Source organism: Oncorhynchus keta, chromosome 34 (assembly GCF_023373465.1).
Source record: "Oncorhynchus keta strain PuntledgeMale-10-30-2019 chromosome 34, Oket_V2, whole genome shotgun sequence".
Taxonomy (NCBI): Eukaryota; Metazoa; Chordata; class Actinopteri; order Salmoniformes; family Salmonidae; genus Oncorhynchus; species Oncorhynchus keta.
The window spans coordinates 65,996,037-66,014,506 of record NC_068454.1 but is presented as its reverse complement, the minus strand read 5'-3'; the positions used below and the strand labels follow the sequence as shown (position 1 = coordinate 66,014,506).

The 18,470-nt window shown below is 43.9% G+C and overlaps 1 protein-coding gene across 1 annotated transcript in view; it reads left to right on the top strand.

Annotated features, from left to right (window-relative positions):
* The window catches only part of LOC118367715 (Golgi-associated kinase 1A-like), a 29,364-nt gene extending 17,080 nt beyond the window's left edge, over nt 1–12,284 (top strand). Inside the window, exons 2-5 of the mRNA XM_035751326.2 lie at nt 1,160–2,656; nt 8,748–8,870; nt 9,688–9,791; nt 10,199–12,284. Of these exons, the coding sequence (XP_035607219.2) occupies nt 1,160–2,656; nt 8,748–8,870; nt 9,688–9,791; nt 10,199–10,403 (1,929 nt within the window). The 3' untranslated portion in view covers nt 10,404–12,284. The remainder of the gene's footprint in view (nt 1–1,159; nt 2,657–8,747; nt 8,871–9,687; nt 9,792–10,198) is intronic.
* Nucleotides 12,285–18,470: the final 6,186 nt, after the last annotated feature.

Sequence of the window (18,470 nt, the reverse complement as noted above, 5' to 3'; positions counted from 1 at the left end):
TATACCATAGCCTCTATAGCTCTATACCATAGCCTCTATAGCTCTATACCATAGCCTCTATAGCTCTATCCCATAGCCTCTATAGCTCTATCCCATAGCCTCTATAGCTCTATACAATAGCCTAATCCTTTCATTGATATGTGATTCAGATAAATAACTGCCTCTGGATTTACCATAGGTTTGAATAACATTGAGAGCATATTCCATAGAGATCCATCTGAATGGATTCATCTCTATGGCATACATACTCTATATGCGATGGAGACTTTATGGAATGGGACCGGGTTGTATTTAGGCCTATGCCACAGAAAAGTAATTCATCCTCACAGAGGCTGCAGTAGAAGTAAGACATTCAGAATCTGTCTGTGTCCCAAATGGCACCCTATTCCCTATGGGCCACGGTCAAAAGGAGTGCACTATATACAATTTGGCACGCAGTGTCTATCAGCACATTCTGGATGAACTGGCGTGCAAAAGGGAATGCTGCAATATCTACGTGTTTGCCATAGTATTTGTCTCAACTCAGTAACTGCAACTCTCCTACAATATAAGCTGAGGAAAGCCCAGCTGTGGCTGAAAAAGGCTTTATTTATACTTGTGTGCATTGCAGATATTTCTCTCTCTCTCTCTCTCTCTCTCTCTCTCTCTCTCTCTCTCTCTCTCTCTCTCTCTCTCTCTCTCTCTCTCTCTCTCTCTCTCTCTCTCTCTCTCTCTCTCTCTCTCTCTCTCTCTCTCTCTCTCTCTCTCTCTCTCTCTCTCTCTCTCTCTCTCTCTCTCTCTCTCTCTCTCTCTCTCTCTCTCTCTCTCTCTCTCTCTCTCTCTCTCTCTCTCTCTCTCTCTCAGAATAACTTACCAAATCATTTTATTTTTAAGCACAGGTTGCTTCATCTCTATGTTTTTGGTTTGCCCTTGTCCTTCAGTCTGTGTACCGATATTTGCATTTGTCAACCTCTGAGAGATTCAAGTTTCCTCTTCTGTAAACACACACTGGAATCTGAGCTGTTCAGTTCAAGTGGCCGACCAGCGACCGTATAGTTTAGAGAGTAAATATATGATCTTTGATTTATGGCTCTGCTCCATTATAATCATGGCTTTTTGGTGGTTTGCTCACAACTACAGACCTAACATTCTCTTTGTTTTCTGTTTCCCATGCATGCAGGCCTTAAGAGTGTGGTCCAAGATCTGCTGCAAGAGGTGGGCAGTGTGGGCCTTCCTCCTCCTCTTTACCCTGTCTGTGGTGGTGATCAACATCCTCCCCTTCCCCCCCTCTGAGACACGCAGGCTGCCCTCACGAGGCCTGAGCTCTGCTGGAGCCAAAGGGTATAAAGTGAGGGCAAGACCCAGGGAAAGGGCCTCATTGGCCCCTCACCACCAACACCATCTTCCTCTACCCCTCAAAGGTCACAGTGGAGGTTGGAAACAGAGTGACAAAGTCAAAGAGTTCTCAAAGCATCACCTGGTCATTGCCCAGCCCAAACTGGATAGGAGAGCAGCTAGCATGACAGGTGAGAGAACTCACAGCAACTACAAGAAGAATCGTAAAACTAAGGGCATCGCCTCCAAAAGGAAAGAGAAGAAAGAGATGCCGCCAAGTTCTATTACTGACAAACAACATGATACCCCGCCATTGACAGTCAATGCTGTGCTAATAAGGCATGATGGAAGCCATCTAACCAACTGCAGTGGTTCAGAGCTCTCCACCCAACCACCACCTCTTCCCAGACAAGAGAACGTCCACCCAGCCGTGACCCAGACTGTAGTGCACAGCCAGAGCCGCCCTTCTACTGCCGCCCTTCTACTACTCGGCCTGTTTGACTCTGAGCACAAATGTACTCAAGATGAACAGAGGCAGGACCAGGGGCAAACCAGGCAGGCAGGGAAAGCAGGGAGGGAGAACCTAACCAAGCAGCAGGCTGTGAAAAAGGTCCCCAGAGAACTCAGGAAACGTGACAGACAGCCTTCGTCTGGGCGTAAAAAGACCCGGCCCACAGCAAAAACAGCAGCAGAGCCAGAGAAAGGGAGTGAGGGGGAGGCCCACTGGTGTAAGATGTCAGCTGGAGAGAGGGAGTTCCCAGACACTGACACACGGAGAATAAGGACTGGGGACCCTGAGTCTGTGCCATGGCTCAGCAAGGACGACATTCACAAGATGGAGTTCCTCTCGGGCAGTGAGGTTGTCAGTAAGGCTAGGCTCCCAGCCCACGGACAGGTCCTCCATGTAGGGCTGGGTGCCCCTCATCATCCCCCTTCTCTTGGGGCTCCATTGGCTGACCACAGTGGGCACTGCCAACAGGGTCTGTGTGCCCTGATCAAACGTCCAGACGACTGGTTCGAAGTCTTCGCTTTCCATTTAGACCGTGTTCTGGGCTTGAACAGGAGTCTGCCCACAGTGCTCAGGGACTTCCACAGTGACATCCTGCCTTATAAATACACCAGGGGGGCAGCCAGACCCGCGGTGTGGTGGGACCCAGGCATCCAGCACCTGGCTGATGATGACAATGACCAGAACTCGTTCCCTCTCACTTGGCCCCAGTACCAGAGCCTGCTGAGGGCCAGGTGTGGAAGTGGCAGCGGCGTGGCCCTCAACGAGACCCCCTGTGTGGGGGTTCACCATGCGGAGTGGGGGCACCTGGCACTCTTTGACTTCCTCCTACAGGTATAGAACAACTAATAACACTGTATCCTCCAATCACACTTGTTAAAGCCTTTTATTTAACTTATTGACAGAATTGATTTGAACGTTTAAGAGATACATTGGCTAGAGTTCAGAGGTCAGAAAAACTGATAGGTAGTGGATGTGACTGTTAGATTTTATATGTGACTGTGTCACGTTCTGACCTTTATTTCCTTTGTTTTGTCTTTATTTAGTATGGTCAGGGCGTGTGTTGGGGTGGGAAGTCTGTGTGTTTTTCTATGTTGGGGTTTTGAGTTCAGCCTAGTATGGTTCTCAATCAGAGGCAGGTGTCGTTAGTTGTCTCTGATTGAGAATCATACTGAGGTAGCCTGGGTTTCACTGTTGAGTTGTGGGTGTTTGTTACCATGTGAGTGTTTGTTGCCACACGGTACTATTTTGGTTTTCGTTCATGTTCACATTTATTGTTTTGTATTTCATAGTGTTCAGTTTATGTCTTAAAATAAACGTTTTGGACACTTACCACGCTGCGCATTGGTCCTCCGATCCTTCTCACTACTCCTCAGAAGAGGAGGAGGAATGCCGTTACAGACTGTTAGATTTCATATGTGACTGTTAGGTTTTATATGGCTCCTAATGCCAGGCATTCTAACCCGATCTTAATTCCTAACCGTATCCCTAACCTTAGCCATAACCTTAACTCAGTTTTATCCTGATGTGCCACTCAAACGTACACATCCAAACTTCTATATCCTTTCAATCACACCATGTGAAGACAACCTATGGAAATAATTCATAGACTAGAGTTCTGATTGAAATCTCACCTTGAGAGATGTAAGTTCTGTAAAGTTGTTATTCCAGTACGCTGTATAAACTGACAGTTAGCTAGTGATTCACTTAACGTCCCTATGGAGGGTCCAGTTGATAAGGACTCATGAGTTCAGGCAGACTGGGAAAACTCATGGCAGCCAATGGTCCTTGGTTGTTTCCCCAATGGCACCATATTCCCTATATAGTGCACTACTTTTGACCAGAGGTTAAAAGTGGTGCACTACAAAGGAAATAGGGTGCCATTTGGGATTCAGCTCTTGTTTTGCATTTATATTAAAGAACATTCTCACTGGATGAAATCCACCGACCTCGTCTAATAGTAGGCTGGCAGTCCTTGATAATGAGCCTATTTGAGCACTGGATTGTATTGCCAAGGTCTTATCATCTGAAGAACTCTACTCACTAAACTGCCTTTGATTAAAAGATACCGGCCAATGAAAAAAGTGTGGAGATCTCTCTGTCTGGGGCGATAAATGTAATTGATTATCAGATAATTATGTTTTTTCATGGATCACAGGTAGAAGGGTATTGTTGTGAGTGCATCCCATCAGCTTACTAGACATACAACATAATAAGTCATTACTTCAAGCATCGGCTGTCAGTGCAGCTTACCGATCGCTGCAGCTGTACACAGCCCATCTGTAAATAGCCAATCCAACCAACTACCTACCTCATCCCCATATTTGTTTTTGTTTTTTTCTGCTCTTTTGCACACCTGTATTTATACTTGCACATCCTCATCTGCACATCTGTCACTCCAGTGTTAATTGCTAAATTGTAATTACTTTGCCACTATGGCTTATTTATTGCCTTACCTCCTTACTTTATTTGCACACTCTGTATACAGATTTTTTATTGTGTTATTGACTGTACGAATGTTTATCCCATGTGTAACTGTGTTGTTGTTTTTATTGCAAGGCTTTGCTTTATCTTGGCCAGGTCGCAGTTGTAAATGAGAACTTGTTCTCAACTGGCCTACCTGGTTAATTAAATAAAGGTGAAATAAATCAAAATAAAAAATATATATCATTCTCCCACTAGTTGAATGAACATTATCATTCTCCCTACTACAGTAGATGAATGTATCAACGCAGTTCAATAAAAAAAATCAACACAATGTTTGTCTCTAATTTAGCTTCAAACTCGTTTATGATCTGCCAGTGATTTATAATGAAGTTGGAGATCTTTATTATGTAAGAAATGATGGCTGATGGTCCTTGTAAGAGCCAGATGGAGGATCATTGTGTGTGTGTGTGTGTGTGTGTGTGTGTGTGTGTGTGTGTGTGTGTGTGTGTGTGTGTGTGTGTGTGTGTGTGTGTGTGTGTGTGTGTGTGTGTGTGTGTGTGTGTGTGTGTGTAAAGCTGAGTAATTCTGCATGAGGAATATCTAAGCTGCCATTAGGGAATGAGAGGTGGCAATGAAGCCAACAGCCCAATGATGTGTGTTGCATGTAAGAGAGAGTTAGTACGTATAGTATAGAGAGTCTTCATCAGGCCTCTAAAGAACCGATGACTGGCCGCTGGCAGTGTGAAGTCAAAGTCAGGGTTGCCATGGTGATGCTCGGCAATCATGGATGCCTAAGTCCACATAAGGAAGCACTGAGAGGAAAGTGATAGCAGCTGCTCCTCTCGCTGTCTGTCTCTATAGCCAAAAGGAAGTCCATTTCTTTGTTTAGAAAAAAACCCCAGAAGAAATAAACAGTGTGCTGGTGCGCTCAAATGGGTAAAAACTACAAGTCCATGGAGACTTAATATTAGGTGCTCTTTGAAAAGGGTGGTCTATAACTGGCAGAAAAAAATATGGGGATGAAGGACACCACATAGTAAACAAAACATTTAGAAAAATTCCATCCATTCCTTTGTTACTGCAGGGTGAACAGTCATTGTTACATAGCCAATACAGATTGCGGGCAGAATACATGTTGTTTCAGAAAATAATGTCTCACAATGAGAAGGAAACCATTTTTCTAAGGCATAAAGAGGCTGAGTAAACATAAAACAAATTAAATGCCTCGAAAAGAGATTAGTCACAAATTGCATTCTTTGATTGTGTTCAATCTAAATTCTCTCACTTTGGAGGATATTACTGTGTTTTATCCATGCTACCCATTCTATTAAAAATAGAAAACTATTTAATAGAGCACCCAACCACTGAACCAACTCAGCTGTAGAAAAATCTGATAAAAAGAAAGAAAGACTGTCTTATCTCTCTGTGAGATGGAATGGAATGGGTAACTGAACTGTGGGGGGAGATAATAGTGGCTGAATACAAAATGGAACGCTATTCCTATATAGTGCACCAGATTTGACTGCCTCTGATCAAAAGTAGTGCACTATATAGGGAATAGGGTGCCAGTTGGGATGCGATTAGCCACTGCATGAATAATACATGAGTAGTCTCTTTGCAGAAGTCAATACCTGTAACATGGCCAACTGTATTGATTGTATTGATTCAGTGGAATTGCTGACTGGGACCCTGTAACACTTGTTCCTACCTGCTCATTTAACACATCTAATGGCTCTGATGTGGAACCTAACACCAATTAGCAAGGGGAACAGTGTGAAGGACACACAGTCACACACGCACTTTGCCTGGGAAAAACAGAGGAGACAGAGGACCTTGCGCCAAGTGTCCTCGTTGTTGGTCATTGCCTTGGATGCTTTGAATTGCCATTGTAGGCTAAGAAGGCTACTGATGTATCGCTATGAATTAGTTGTGAGTCGGCTTGTGATGTTATTGTGTGTGATATAGACCTTAATGGCATGTCCTGTTTCCCAGAGACTTGGTGATGGTGTAATACTGTATGTCAACACTGGAGCTGTATCCAGGAGACTCTTGTACTCTGTCCCTACGCGAATGAGTGTATTCTAGTGTCAGGGTGAAAAGTAGTAGGGATGTGAGAACTCCTGAAGGCGCGAAAGAAGTGAAGCGAAATGGTGTGGTGTGAGTTTTACCACAGAGAGGCCCAGACAGCCCTGGGGGCATATCTCACCTTGGTAACTCTCAGAGGAGTGTGGCAATGCCTTCACTTCTCAGTTTAACAACAATGACGACATTGCTCCCTTCCTCCCCTGATAGTTGGTTTGTTCGGCGGTGTAATGGGGAAGAGAATGACACCACAGGTGTTGATGTTGCATCATTATAATTAGGGATTTTTTGTGTGAAAATGCAAAAACAAATCAACTGCAGTGAATACATACATGCATGAACAAATATAATATGATGGGTGTTAACTTTGAAAAAAGTCAAGCTTCCTTCTTTAAACAGTGATTATTGAAGTTGGTGAAGTGGAGAGAAGTCAGTCTGAAGTTACAATAGATATGAATTTAAAGTACACTTGAAAGTTTGGCTTTTCTATAGCACTCTTGTTCATAGAATTGGACTTAATGCAATAAATGAGGTGGCAAAAGAAGCAGTCTTACTGCTTTCGCTAGCTTGCTCTGGTTTGCCCTCACTGCAGGTGATTGACCTACAATGACCGATCCACCTCTTACTGTAATCAACTCTGGTGACCTCTGACCTCAAAGTCAAAGTTCCCGCAGGCGTCTGTCTCACACAAGTAACTACCTCCTCAACATCCCTCCTCTCACCTCCTCTCACCATCGCCCCACTCCTCCTCTCACCATTCCACTCCTCCTCTCCCTCTCGCTCTCATGCCAAAAGCTTAAGCTGTAACTGTCACTAACTCTATCAACACTTTGCGTTTGGATTTCTGTCAACAAAATGATCAATGACTGCATAGCGAACAAGCGGTAAGAGTTATTTGCTATGGTTGATGTTTTCAGAAAGTAAATACATTTTCTACTTGTTTCTTGTAGTCACCCTTGATTTTCCTCTTGGAAAGCTGTTTTGGATTCTGAAGTTCTTCATAAAGGACAGAAGAGATCCTATAAATCAGGAGTTCCCAAACGTTTTTCACCAGGGCCCCTTTTTCACATGTAAAACATGTCATGCACCCACCACTTTTTTTTATGACTGTTTATTGAGATAGCATATATTAAATACACCACCTGTTTATTGAGATAGCATATATTAAATACACCACCTGTTTATTGAGATAGCATATATTAAATACACCACCTGTTTATTGAGATAGCATATATTAAATACACCACCTGTTTATTGAGATAGCATATATTAAATACACCACCTGTTTATTGAGATAGCATATATTAAATACACCACCTGTTTATTGAGATAGCATATATTAAATACACCACCAACTTGAATTTGTTTCATTTGTGGGACCTCGGAAAACAGTGTTGTTCTGAAGCTAATTTCCTAATTTTTTTGTTTGTTAATATTTTTTACCCCGTTTTCTCCCCAATTTCGTGGTATCCAATTGTTTTAGTAGCTACTATCTCGTCTCATCGCTACAACTCCCGTACGGGCTCGGGAGAGACAAAGGTTGAAAGTCACGCGTTCTCCGATACACAACCCAACCAAGCCGCACTGCTTCTTAACACAGCGCACATCCAACCCGGAAGTCAGCCGCACCAATGTGTCGGAGGAAACACAGTGCACCCGGCAACCTTGGTTAGCGTGCACTACGCCTGGCCCACCACAGGAGTCGCTGATGCGCGATGAGACAAGGATATCCCTACCGGCCAACCCCTCCCTAACCCGGACGATGCTAGGCCAATTGTGCGTTGCCCCACGGACCTCCCGGTCGCGGCCGGTTACGACAGAGCCTGGGCGCAAACCCAGAGTCTCTGGTGGCACAGCTGGCGCTGCAGTACAGCGCCCTTAACCACTGCGCCACCCGGGAGGCCCAATTCTACATTTCTTTAATGATAATAATCATAATAATGGATAAAGAAAATAGTCTAGGCCGTTATCAAACATGTTTTATTATGATCATTTATATGACCACTCAATTAAATTATTCATATTCTATTTTATACAAAGTGAATAGATCAATTGATAGTCACAGAGTCACATTGTATAAGATTACTCCCCAAGCAAAGGCTGAAATGACGCATAGTCCAATTTCTTTCATTTCTCGACTTTAGAAGGTCGTAGCTCAGCTTCTGAATGTCATAGAGACCAATCAAATATAATCCCATGTGCATCCGAGTCGTGTCTTCCTTGGGTGTTTTACCGCTTGTTTCTAGCCTAAAGAATTACAGATCTATGTGTTGTTTTAGATTGGTATACAATCAGGAATTGTAAAAACTAAAACAATTGGGAACCTCTGCTACACAGTTCTGTATGTAATTCTATGGAAAGGACATTGTTGATGGTCAATCCCAACTAATCCATGTTCTTCCCCCCCCCCGTGCAGGTGAATGATCGTCTGGACCGGTACTGCTGCGGTTTCCAGCCTGACCCAGCAGAACCATGTGTGGAGAACCTGCTACATACCAAGTGCAGGAACTCAAAGGATCTAGTGCTGGTGCACATCCTGGTAACTGTCATATCACACCCAAGAAACATCACATGGACATAATGTATGGGCCATTCTGGCTCAGACAAGGCTTACTTACTTACTTGGACATAATGTAAGACAATAGCCTGCAGGAGGTTTAGGAGGAGGCTTGTCTAAATAATCTAATAGGACAATGTAAACAGACCTCTACATATACTAATATTATTATTTCTATCCAGACCTTTTCTTCTTAACAAAGAGAATTCCAATGTTGGATAAAGATGATCACTATTCTTTTACAACTGCTTTGTGGAAAAATTACTCCCTCTTTCCACTGAACCTGCTGAACTATTTGAAACGACAAATAGGATTCTATTAAGCACATTACACATTATTATTTCGACTGTTGTAGAAAGGAGTAAGAGTTGACTTGGTATCTATATACTGGATTCTTGACCTGGCTCACTGTAATATAGTAGATTGCATTTGAATTACTCACACAGTGTTATTTGGGTTGTTAACTGGATCTGACCTGACAATTATGATTTCTTATTTCTTCGTTTTTGAAGATGTTTTGTGTACTTTGACATTTTTAGTACATTGTTCGGAGCTAATAACACAAGCATTTCACTGCACCCGCCATTACACTATAACACTGTATGTGAACAATAAACTTTGATTTATAGTTTGATATATAGTGAGAGGTGTAAACGAGTAATATCTAGTTTAAACTTAGTCTCCCGAGCCTTCCTCTCATCTCATAATTACTATATTAATATCTATCAAAGAGATACAGTTAGTGTTGATGATACTTTATGCTAAACTATACTGTGTCTGTCTATGTTTTTTTCTACAGGTGAGGAGGGTAGAGCCTACCAGACTGGTGTTTATAGACAATGCAGGCAGGCCAAATCATCCCCATGACAACCTCAACTTCCGCTTAGTAGAGGGCATCGATGAGTGAGTACAAACATCTATTATCCAGTCTCTATTCAAAGATCATGGAATAGAATCATGGAAATAGGCTTAGTCTGCCAGAAGTACTGGCCAAAAGTAGTGCACTATATAGGGAATTGGGAGCCATTTAGGAAGCAGCTTAGTGTACAGAAGCTCAGTTGAACCCTACATCAACCCCACATCACACAGCCTTAATGTGTGTTTTATAAATCCAGTGAAGCGAGTGGGCGGATAGCGAGTAGCTATGCATTGTTGTTATTTCTTTCTGAATACTTCAGAGATGAAGTATAACTGTTGGTAGATTAAACTAAAATTGCCCACACCATCACATTATGCTCAGTCAATTGGGTTTGATATCCGCTGTCTGGTATTTGTCTGGATTTGACAGTCTTACTGTATTTTTCTGGCAGGTTTCCAGAGAGAGCTGTATCAGTTCTCCAGTCTGGCTGCTTGGAGAGCATGCTCCTGAGCTCTCTGTATATGGACAAGCAATTCTGGGAGAGCCGAGGGGGGGCACGTGGCCTGAAACCTCTCATCCACACTGTTGAGCAAAGAGGGAGGATACTGCTGCAGCACATCCACGACAAGAGACTGAGACTAAACAGGGATTTGTGAATCCAATGGCCCAGAAGGCACCCAGCAGCACATTAATTTCATCCAGGCAGGGGGTGCCTGCGACAGACATGGAAGCCTCCTCAAGGTCCCAGCCAGCCTAAAGACACAGGATGTGTCTCAAATGGCACCTTATTCCCTATATAGTGCACTACATATGACCACAGCCCTTCATTGTCTATAAACACCCTAAGAGCCCCTGGTCAAAGGTAATGCACTATATAGGGAAGAGGGTGCTCTTTGGGCCGCAGGTACAGTATGCCTGTTCCATGCTGGTTGTGGTTCCCATCCATGTTGTATCCATACATCTTGCCAACATCCCTCAAGCCAAGCAAATTATGTTATTGAAATTGCACCCTCTTCTTCCCTGACTGTTCATGAGGTGAGTTTTGTATTTTCAAATAAAAAATAGCAGATTGAAAGATCTATTTATTGTCTGTTATATGAGATAAGCGTTTGGCTGCAATCTTAAAATAGCTTCTGAACTGGATCGAGGCTACTGGTCGATAAGAAAATACCAAACCTTTCATAAGATTGTGCTCCTAAGACAATGATGAGGAAACCCACTCAATTGGGTTAAAGGAACACAATTATTATTATTATTATTATTGCTGAACATTGGACTTATTTCCTATGTTCAAAGACATTTAGATAATGTTGACTCCACGCCAATTAATGAACAATGGACAATATATTGAAGTGACCTACCGACTGGGGTTGCTTCCTTGTGGGGATACATGTCACGACTGTTGAAGGATGAGGACCAAGGTGCAGCGTGGTGAGCGTACATTTTACTTTAAGAAATGACGCCGACAAAACAATAAACAATACCAAACAAACCGTGAAGCTTAAGGCGATGTGCCATCAAACAAAGTTAACTTCCCACAAACACAGGTGGAAAAAAGGGCTACCTAAGTATGGTTCCCAATCAGAGACAACGATAGACAGCTGTCCCTGACTGAGAACCATACCCAGCCAAAACATAGAAATACAAAATCATAGAAACACAAAACATAGAATGCCCACCCCAACTCACGCCCTGACCAAACCAAAATAGAGACATAAAAAGGATCTCTAAGGTCAGGGCTAGACAGTATTGTATTGTCAGCCAGCTAAATTATGGTGTTGGACTGGTGCTTGCCCACGTAGGAGTGGACTAAGCTGCACCCCTGAGGGGCCCCCATATTGAGGATCAGCGTGGCAGATGTGTTATTGCCTACCGTTATAACCTGGGGTCGGCCCATCAGGAAGTCCAGGATCCAGTTGCAGAGGGAGGTGTTTAGTCCCAGGGTCTTTAGGTTAGTGATGAGCTTTGTGGGCACTATGGTGTTGAATGGTGAGCTGTAGTCAATGAACAGAATTCTTACATAGGTGTTCCTTTTGTCCAGGTGGGAAATGGCAGTGTGGAGTGCGATTGAGATTCCACAATGATTCTTTGGTTGTGGACACTAAATCATCGCACCACCTCTCTTGCTCTTGGTCCTCATCTTTGTAAGTCACCTTGATTTAGCACCTGTGTGTTTTATTAGTTTCTTTATGAAAATATTTAGTGAACTCTATGACAGTGTCTAAAGCAAGGGGCTATAGCAGCACAAAAGTAGACTACAAATGCATGCTGGGCCGGGTATGCCCTCAGCTCCAGAAGTGACCACTACTGGAACGCTACTGGAGCAAAATTGGAGCAAGTGAGAAGGCCAAAGCTTCAGCCTTTGGGAATCTCACTCCACGCTCCAGTCAAATTGGGCACGCTCCGCTCCAACTCCGCTTCACTCACATATCTGACGGGGACTGAGGTGGGAATGGGTCGGGGTTATCTTTGTATGCATTTATTTTGCTTTTCTACCTGTATCCCTCTTTTGAAAAAGAAAAATTACCAAACTAAATAAAAAGTTGGTCACAAAAAAAAAGATTGGGCTCCTTGACAATTGATCCTTTGTTCACTTTACTGTATATGACTTCAAGAAAAAAAAACAAGTTTCTTTGGGTAGGAATTCACTGGTGTCTGCAAGTATGAATATGTTGATAAATCTCTTCGCAATAAAACATTTCCTTGGAGTTATGGTATGTAGGGTCAAGCCAATGACTGTATATAGTGGACCAAGCCATCGATCACGTGACGCCATTCATTCCTTTATGAAGACTCAACAGCGAATTGAAGCCAAATGAAGTCAGTTAAGATGGAGATTCATGTAGACATAACATGCACAGTAGGAGCTACTCCAAGAAGGGACGTTGCAGACAAGTTTAGTGCTGCCTCTCTCATTGAGTAATTTAAGTTGAAGGATGACCGGGATACTGCAGGCTGCCATTAGCTACTAAATTGTCCTTATAACTTCTTATGTGTGTGATTTTAAAATAATCGGTTGAAGGACATACTGTACATATGGTGTAAGAGAATAAATTATTAGTACCATAATTGTCTTAGATTTTTATTTACACGAAGATTGACCATGAAGATCGACATTTTTCCATTCACCATAATGGGGGATCCTGTTTTCTTCCTTGAACTTCCGTGGCTTCAATGAGAGGGGGCAGTCATTCTCCCTTGGGTCAAGCACAAATGGTATGATTTAAATGTTTTCATATTTTCATATTACTGACTGTTATGAATGAAAAATTATATTTACGCCACACAACAATAACACATTTAGTTACTGAACCCAACAGTGATTGACAAGTGATCAAGTTATCAATGTTCTATGAATAATGAACATTTTCTGCATTTACAGAACAAGATGGTTCCTTCTGTACTACTGAGTGAATGCAATTGACTGTAATTGACGTATGGACGGAGTGTACCGTTCTTCTTATCCCTGTGTGTCCCAAATGGCCCCCCATTTCCTTTATATTGCACTACTTTTGACCAGCAAATGAATACACTATATAGGGAATAAGGTGCCATTTGGGACACAGCCCATGTTTCATCTCCAGCATGGGTCAGATGGATGAGTTGAAATAGGAGAACAGCAAGATGACAAGATGACAATCATTCAATCAATCTGTAAATCATTGAGACAGGACATCAGTTCTGTGTGTGAATCCATGATAATGATGACATATAAATCAGACTATCTCGATGGACAATCAAGGTGGAATAACACGGTTGTGGACGGAATTGCAGAGTCTCCACGAGACCTGGACGGAGTCTAAGGACAAAGTGAGGGAAATTATCTCTGAGAAATTGAAGATGGACCACAGGAAGATTGAGGTGGAGCATGTCCACAGGACTGGAAGAACCGGCCCAGGTGATAGGCCCAGGCCAATAGTGGTCAAGTTTCTGAGGTTCAAGGACAAGGTAGCTGTTCTGTAAAGAGCCAAGAACTTGAGAGGAACTTACAGTATATCTTCCTCAACGAGGACTGTCCTGAAGCTGTGCGCCAGAAGAGGAAAGAACTGATCCCAGCCATGAAAGCTGCCAGAGGGTGTGGAGACATTGCTTAGATTTGTTATGACAGGCTCAATGTCCACCGTCCCTACCAGAAACCTGGAAGGGATGAGAGAGCCAAGCCTATGGGTTCATAGCTTCAACCCTGCAGCACACACACACCAATTGCTGCTGAATGTATATTTTTTTCTCTTGCTTTGTTTACTCTTTTCAGAATGATGTCTATCTCTGATAAGCTAACCAGGAAAGGGTTGAAAACCGCCCATATTAATATATGTAGCCTTAGAAATCAGGTTCATGAAATCAATAACTTGCTAACATCAGATAACATTCATACGGTATATTAGTCATTTCTGAGGCTCACTTAGATAATGAATTGGATGATACAGCAGTAGCAATACAAGGATATCACATCTATATAAGAGACAGAAAAGCTTATGGGGGAGGTGTTATTGAAGTGTTGTGGTTGCAGGTTCACTTGGCACATCTAAAGCCTTTTCTTTTGGGGTGTTGCTATAGACTACCAAGTGCTAACAGTCAGTATCTAAATAATGTGTGTGAAATGCTTGATAGTGTATGTGATGTAAACAGAGAGGTCTACTTTCTTGGGGAACTGAATATTGACTGGTTTTCATCAAGCTGTCCACTCAAGAGGAATTTCTCACTGTAACCAGTGCCTGTAATCTGGTTCAGGTTATTAATCAACCTACCAGGGTGTTTACAAACACTATAGGAACAAGATCATCCACATGTATCGATCACATGTTTACTAATACTGTAGAACTTTGTTCTGAAGCTGTATCCGTACCCATTGGATGCAGTGATGACAATATAGTGGCTATATCCAAGAAAGCCAACAATCCAACAGCTGGGCCTAAAACAGTGTATAAGAGATCAATCAAAAGATTTTGCTGTGACTCTTATGTGGATGATGTTAAAAATATTTGTTGGTCTGATATGATTAATGAGGAGCATCCAGACTTGATGAATTTATGAAATTGCTTCTTCCAATTATTGATAAACATGCACCTGTTAAGAAACTGACTGAACTGTTAAGGCTCCATGGATTGATGAGGAATTGAAAAACTGTATGGTTGAAAGAGATGAGGCAAAAGGAGTGGCTAATAAGTCTGTCTGCACATCTGACTGGCTGACTTACTGCAAATTGAGATGTGACTAAATGAATAATGATGGAAAAAAACTTGAGTATTTTAGATTAAATGATGGGCAGAAAGACAAATTCAACTCCATCTTTCATCAAATCAGATGGATTATTAAACCCAAAACCATCTGATTTTGCCATTTATTTTAATGATTATTTCATTGGCAAAGTGGGCAAACGTAGGCAGGAAATGCCAACAATGAACAGTGAGCCATCGTATTCATGCATAAAAAAAACAAATAATGATAAAAAAGCATTGCAAGTTTGAATTTTGTAAAGTCAGTGGAAGTGAAAAAATTATTGTTATCGATCAATAATGGCAAACCTCCTGGCATTGACAACTTAGATGAAAAGCTACTGATGATGATAGCTGACTCTATAGCCACTCCTATCTGTCATATTTTTAATCTGAGCCTAGAGGAAATTCTTTGTCCTCAGGCCTGGAGGGAAGCCAAAGTAATTCCGCTACCCAAGCTTGGTAAAGCGGCCTTTACTGGATCTAACAGCAGGCCTATAAGCTTGCTGCCAGCTCTGAGCAAACTGTTGGTAAAAATTGTGTTTGACCATATACAATGCTATTTCTCTGTAAACAAATTAACAACATACTTTCAGCATGCTTATAGAGAAGGGCATTCGACATCTACTACACTGACACAAATGACTGATGATTGGTTGAAAGAAATTGATAATAAGATGATCGTGGGAGCTGTACTGTTAGATTTCAGTGATTGGTCGCTGTGGGTGAAAGAAAGAGGAGCACTTGAAGAAAGAGGAAATTAGGAATATACTGTATGTATAATTATTTAACTACAGGTAATATATATATGTGAGAGAAAATAACTGTAAGTAACAGTAGAAGTATTGTTGTCCGTTCGTTTACTCCAATCAGGGTACGGAGTGTAGGGATGGTAGGGATGCTAGGGATGCTAGGGATGCTAGGGATGGTAGGGATGGTAGAGATAGTAGGGATGCTAGGGATGGTAGGGATGCTAGGGATGGTAGGGATGGTAGGGATGGTAGGGATGCTTGGGATGGTAAGGATGGTAGAGATGGTAGGGATGCTAGGGATGGTAGGGATGGTACGGATGGTAGGGATGGTAGGGATGGTAGGGATGCTAGGGATGGTAGGGATGGTAGGGATGGCAGGGATGGTAGGGATGGTAGGGATGGTAGGGATGGTAGGGATGGTAGGGATGGTAGGGATGGTAGGGATGGCAGGGATGGTAGGGATGGTAGGGATGGTAGGGATGGTAGAGATGGTAGGGATGGTAGGGATGGTAGGGATGGTAGGGATGGTAGGGATGCTAGGGATGGTAAGGATGGTAGAGATGGTAGGGATGCTAGGGATGGTAGGGATGGGATGGTAGGGATGGGGGATGGTAGGGATGGTAGAGATGGTAGGGATGGGATGGTAGGGATGGTAGGGATGCTAGGGATGGTAGGATGGTAGGGATGGTAGGGATGCTAGGGATGGTAGGGATGGTAGGGATGGTAGGGATGGTAGGGATGGTAGGGATGGTAGATGGTAGGGATGGTAGGATGGATGGTAGGGATGGTAAGGATGATGGTGCTAGGGATGGTAGGGATGGTAGGGATGGGGCATGGATGGTAGGGATGGTATGGATGGTAGGGATGGTAGGGATGGTAGGGATGGTAGGGATGGTAGGGATGGTAGGGATGCTAGGGATGGTAGGGATGGTATGGATGGTATGGATGGTATGGATGGTAGGGATGGTATGGATGGTAGGGATGGTAGGGATGCTAGGGATGCTAGGGATGGTAGGGATGGTAGGGATGCTAGGGATGGATGCTAGGGATGGTATGGATGGTAGGGATGCTAGGGATGGTAGGGATGGTAGGGATGGTAGGGATGGTAGGGATGCTAGGGATGGTAGGGATGATAGGGATGCTAGGGATGGTAGGGATGGTAGGATGATGTTAGGGATGGTAGGGATGGTATGGATGGTAGGGATGGTAGGGATGGGGATGGTAGGGATGGTAGGGATGGTAGGGATGGATGGTAGGGATGGTAGGGATGGTAGGGATGGTAGGGATGGGATGGATGGTAGGATGGTATGGATGGTAGGGATGGTAGGGATGGTATCGATGGTAGGGATGGTATGGATGGTAGGGATGGGGATGGTAGGGATTGTAGGGATGGTAGGGATGGAGGGATGGTAGGGATGGTAGGGATGGCAGGGATGGTAGGGATGGTATGGATGGTAGGGATGGTAGGGATGGTAGGGATGCTAGGGATGCTAGGGATGGTAGGGATGGTAGGGATGGTACGGATGGTAGGGATGGTAGGGATGCTGGTAGGGATGGATGATGGTAGGGATGGTATGGATGGTAGGGATGCTAGGGATGGTAGGGATGGTAGGGATGGTAGGGATGGGATGGTAGGGATGGTAGGGATGGTAGGGATGGTACTGGTAGGGATGGTAGGGATGGTAGGGATGGTAGAGATGGTAGGGATGCTAGGGATGGTAGGGATGGTAGGGATGCTAGGATGGTACGGATGGTAGGGATGGTAGGGATGCTAGGGATGGTAGGGATGGTAGGGATGGTACGGATGGTAGGGATGGTATGGTAGGATGGTAGGGATGGTAGGGATGGTAAGGATGCTAGGGATGCTAGGGATGGTAGGGATGGTAGGGATGGTAGGGATGGCAGGGATGGCATGGATGGTAGGGATGGTATGGATGGTAGGGATGGTAGGGATGGTAGGGATGGTATGGATGGTAGGGATGGTAGGGATGCTAGGGATGGTAGGGATGGTATGGATGGTATGGATGGTATGGATGGTAGGGATGGTAGGGATGGTAGGGATGGTAGGGATGCTAGGGATGGTAGGGATGGTAGGGATGGTAGGGATGGTAGGGATGGTAGGGATGCTAGGGATGGTAGGGATGATAGGGATGCTAGGGATGGTAGGGATGGTAGGGATGTTAGGGATGGTAGGGATGGTAGGGATGGTAGGGATGGTAGGGATGCTAGGGATGGTAGGGATGGTAGGGATGGTAGGATGGTAGGGATGGTAGGGATGGTAGGGATGGTAGGGATGGTATGGATGGTATGGATGGTAGGGATGGTAGGGATGGTATCGATGGTATGGATGGTAGGGATGCTAGGGATGGTAGGGATGGTAGGGATGGTAGGGATGGTAGGGATGGTAGGGATGGTAGGGATGGCAGGGATGGTAGGGATGGTATGGATGGTAGGGATGGTAGGGATGGTAGGGATGCTAGGGATGCTAGGGATGGTAGGGATGGTAGGGATGGTAGGGATGGTACGGATGGTAGGGATGGTAGGGATGGTATGGATGGTAGGGATGGTAGGGATGGTATGGATGGTATGGATGGTAGGGATGGTAGGGATGGTATCGATGGTAGGGATGGTATGGATGGTAGGGATGCTAGGGATGCTAGGGATGGTAGGGATGGTAGGGATTGTAGGGATGGTAGGGATGGTATGGATGGTATGGATGGTAGGGATGGTATGGATGGTAGGGATGGTAGGGATG